The following is a 3,326-nucleotide window of genomic DNA, read 5'->3' as shown; positions in this document are numbered from 1 at the left end:
ACGTTTGTGATATATTTATTTGAAAAAACATTTTAATGTCATAAATTTATTGCGCTAACGTTGTAGTTTTTGTTTTTGGTTTTGGTTACGTTAAGTTTTCAATGATCTATAAATAGCTAACCTAACTTAATTTTAATAAGAAATACAATACACTGTTCGTTACGAAAAAGGAAAACTCAAGCAAGCTAATTTTAGGAAACAAAAATATGTCTAAATTTAGCGCTCAGGTTTCTTTGCTATTCATTGTTGTAGCTTTGGTGTGTGCGTTTGTTCCTGTTTTATCAGTCGATGAAGGGGAAGTAAAAACATTATGGGATACTTGTCTAGTGAAAATCACTCCTAAGTGTGCGTTGAATATAATCGCGGTTGTCTTCGGAAATGGAACACTCTCTGATCTTTGTTGCAGCGATCTCGTCAAAGAAGGAAAATTGTGTCACGATACACTTATAAAATATATTGCCGACAGACCTAGTTTGATTGCCCATGAAACAGAATATCTTAAGAAGAGAGATGAAGTATGGAATCATTGTGTCTCAATCTCTAAAACTCTTTAAAATATGTATTGCTTATACTATTTGGACCAATTAAATTGATATTTCTTTGTTGTTCAAATTTCTTTTACCTGTAATATTTATCTTTTCTTTTAAAAAGATTTAAAGCAATAATAGCAAATGAATTATTGGGCAAATATATACCTTTAAGTTTCTTACAATTAGATTATGAAAATGATTTTCAAAATACAAATTAAGCGCAACATGTTAATGTTGAATGATTTAAAATGTAATATATATATTGATTTTAAAAGTATTTTTATTTTGTATAATTCAACAATGTTTTCTATGATTTCTTGTTCTTAAAATTGAAATACCCATTTTTCATATTTATAAGTTTTTTTGGAAATGTAAATAAACTATAACCATTGACTTCATTGTTTAGCTCAATACCTTTAAATCAAAGCTTCATACCAATACCTAAAGATTGTTTCAAATTATCTACCAAAAGTTATAAACCTAAACTAGACAGGAAAAAAGAAATTTCAAAGGGCAAGACAAATATATATATATATATATATATATATATATGACATAGATTGAATTCTTTATTATTATTAAATATTTTTAAAAGCGATAACTTCTTATGGATCTAGAAAATTGCATGTTATGATCATATCAAATAATTTGTCATAAACATTATTTAGTTTAATTGCTTTCCTTTCTAATTTATCAATTTGCTCATATATTAATTAAATTTATAGATAGAAAATTTTGATTTTACATTACTTTATGGCATCAATACATTGAGCCTGTAATCACCAAGTTTTTCAATATGCATCAAGATCGCTTTGTTTTGAAGATATTAATATTTTACTCTCTCTTTTTTTTGATAAATTATTTATTATATTCTGTGAAACTTGACATGATATTTTTGGATTAAACCTTATATATTCACAATTCTTCAATTGGTTATTTAGTGGTTTTCAAAATTATTTCATTTGATATTGAATCTGATATTATTTAAGAGTTCAATTGACCTATATAATTGTATACATTCATAAATGTTTTATGATAAATTAAGTTCAGAATTATTTATCAGTCTTCTCGATTATTAATAATGTAAAATATTAGATATATTGATTGGTCGAGTTTTTAACCCGGTAACTTAACCGAAAGGAACTATATGCGGGATCAATCACATGGAGCAAAGGTACTCTAAAGAATTTTTAAAACAGGATAATCAATCCTTTTCTAGCATTGAAAACATGTAAATAGAAGAACCATAGAATCCATTGAAGAGATCAATCCACTAATTTATTGAATATTCTACTTAGACCCCTAAACCCCAATCGAAGAACTACTCACACATAGCAATTTAATAAAAGCAAATATATATGAAAGAAAACATTATGAAATTGCTTAAATAATAAGAAAGGGTTTAGAAATCTTCTCCAAGTGTCAAGAGGATGAATTATTTTCTCCAAATTATTTAGAAAGCAAAGAGCAATGTTTAGAACTGAAATTATGAAAGATAGCTACTAAATAGTCGCCTAGGGTATAAAAAAAATAGGAGACGAGTTGGGTCGGTTCTATAGTGTTTCAGATCAAACATGGGCCAGATAATGCATGCGAGGTAAGGGATCGATCAGTCCATATACAGATCAACCGGTCTGACACTCTCAGCTTTTAGTTCTGCATCTGCTTCAACTGCTCGTCAGATTTACCTGTCTGCAGTAAATCTAGTATAACTCTTAAATTAACCGTTAGAAGTCTAAAAGTAAATTGAAAATGCAAGCTAACATCAGTCTCCATCCTGTGTCAAAATTTGAGAAAGATCTAACGGTTGAAAAATAGTCCATATGATCCCAAACATCTGACACTTCTAGATGAATCTACAACTCTAAATGTGTTTCTGCATCCCAAACGGCTCGTTTTATTCCAAAACAACTTAAAACCTGTAAAGACTCTATAATGTACTAAAATACTGTTGAAAATAATTTTTCTCAATAAAATTTATAACATGAAAGAGAAAATAAAGATTTAAAACCGAGAAAAACACAATATATCATTTGTTTTAAAAAGACTAAACACATATAATTAGAAAAGGGAGAGACTGTGATTTTTAAAATTAAGATAATTCAAAATATAAATGGATCTAAATTATATAACTTTTGTTTTTTCCGTAGAACCCTATGCAAGTCAAATTTGAACCACATATTCAAGAAATTGTTGTAGCATTTCAAAATGCCATAGTATCACCAATAATTTTTATTGAAACTGGTATCCGAAGTTACATTGATATTTTTCTTTAAAAATTCAAATATTTTAAAAACTATTAAGTTTGACGTTTGTGATATATTTATTTGAAAAAACATTTTAATGTCATAAATTTATTGCGCTAACGTTGTAGTTTTTTTTTTGTTTTGGTTACGTTAAGTTTTCAATGATCTATAAAGAGCTAGCCTAACTTAATTTTAAGAAGAGATACAATACATTTTTCGATACAAAAAACGAAAACTCAAGCAAGCTAATTTTAGGAAACAAAAATATGTCTAAATTTAGCGCTCAGGTTTCTTTGCTATTCATTGTTGTAGCTTTGGTGTGTGCGTTTGTTCCGGTTTTTTCAGTCGATGAAGGGGAAGTAAAAACATTATGGGATACTTGTCTTGTGAAAATCACTCCTAAGTGTGCGTTGAATATAATCGCGGTTGTCTTCGGAAATGGAACACTCTCTGATCTTTGTTGCAGCGATCCCGTCAAAGAAGGAAAATTGTGTCACGATACACTTATAAAATATATTGCCGACAGACCTAGTTTGATTGCCCATGAAAC

At 28.4% G+C, this 3,326-nt stretch overlaps 1 protein-coding gene across 1 annotated transcript; it reads left to right on the top strand.

Annotated features, from left to right (window-relative positions):
- The first annotated feature begins 206 nt into the window (after window positions 1-206).
- On the top strand, window positions 207-554 carry LOC17894544. Its single transcript, XM_006301240.1, has one exon. It carries the CDS (start codon window positions 207-209, stop codon window positions 552-554), a length of 348 nt encoding a protein of 115 aa, XP_006301302.1.
- Window positions 555-3,326: the final 2,772 nt, after the last annotated feature.

Source organism: Capsella rubella, unplaced genomic scaffold (assembly GCF_000375325.1).
Source record: "Capsella rubella cultivar Monte Gargano unplaced genomic scaffold, Caprub1_0 scaffold_2, whole genome shotgun sequence".
NCBI lineage: Eukaryota > Viridiplantae > Streptophyta > Magnoliopsida > Brassicales > Brassicaceae > Capsella > Capsella rubella.
The sequence above is the reverse complement of the archived record's forward strand: the minus strand, read 5'-3'. Positions and strand labels throughout refer to the sequence as shown.

Excerpts from the sequence above, each read along its gene's own strand:
- LOC17894544 (XM_006301240.1), top strand. The coding sequence starts at position 207 with ATGTCTAAATTTAGCGCTCAGGTTTCTTTGCTATTCATTGTTGTAGCT.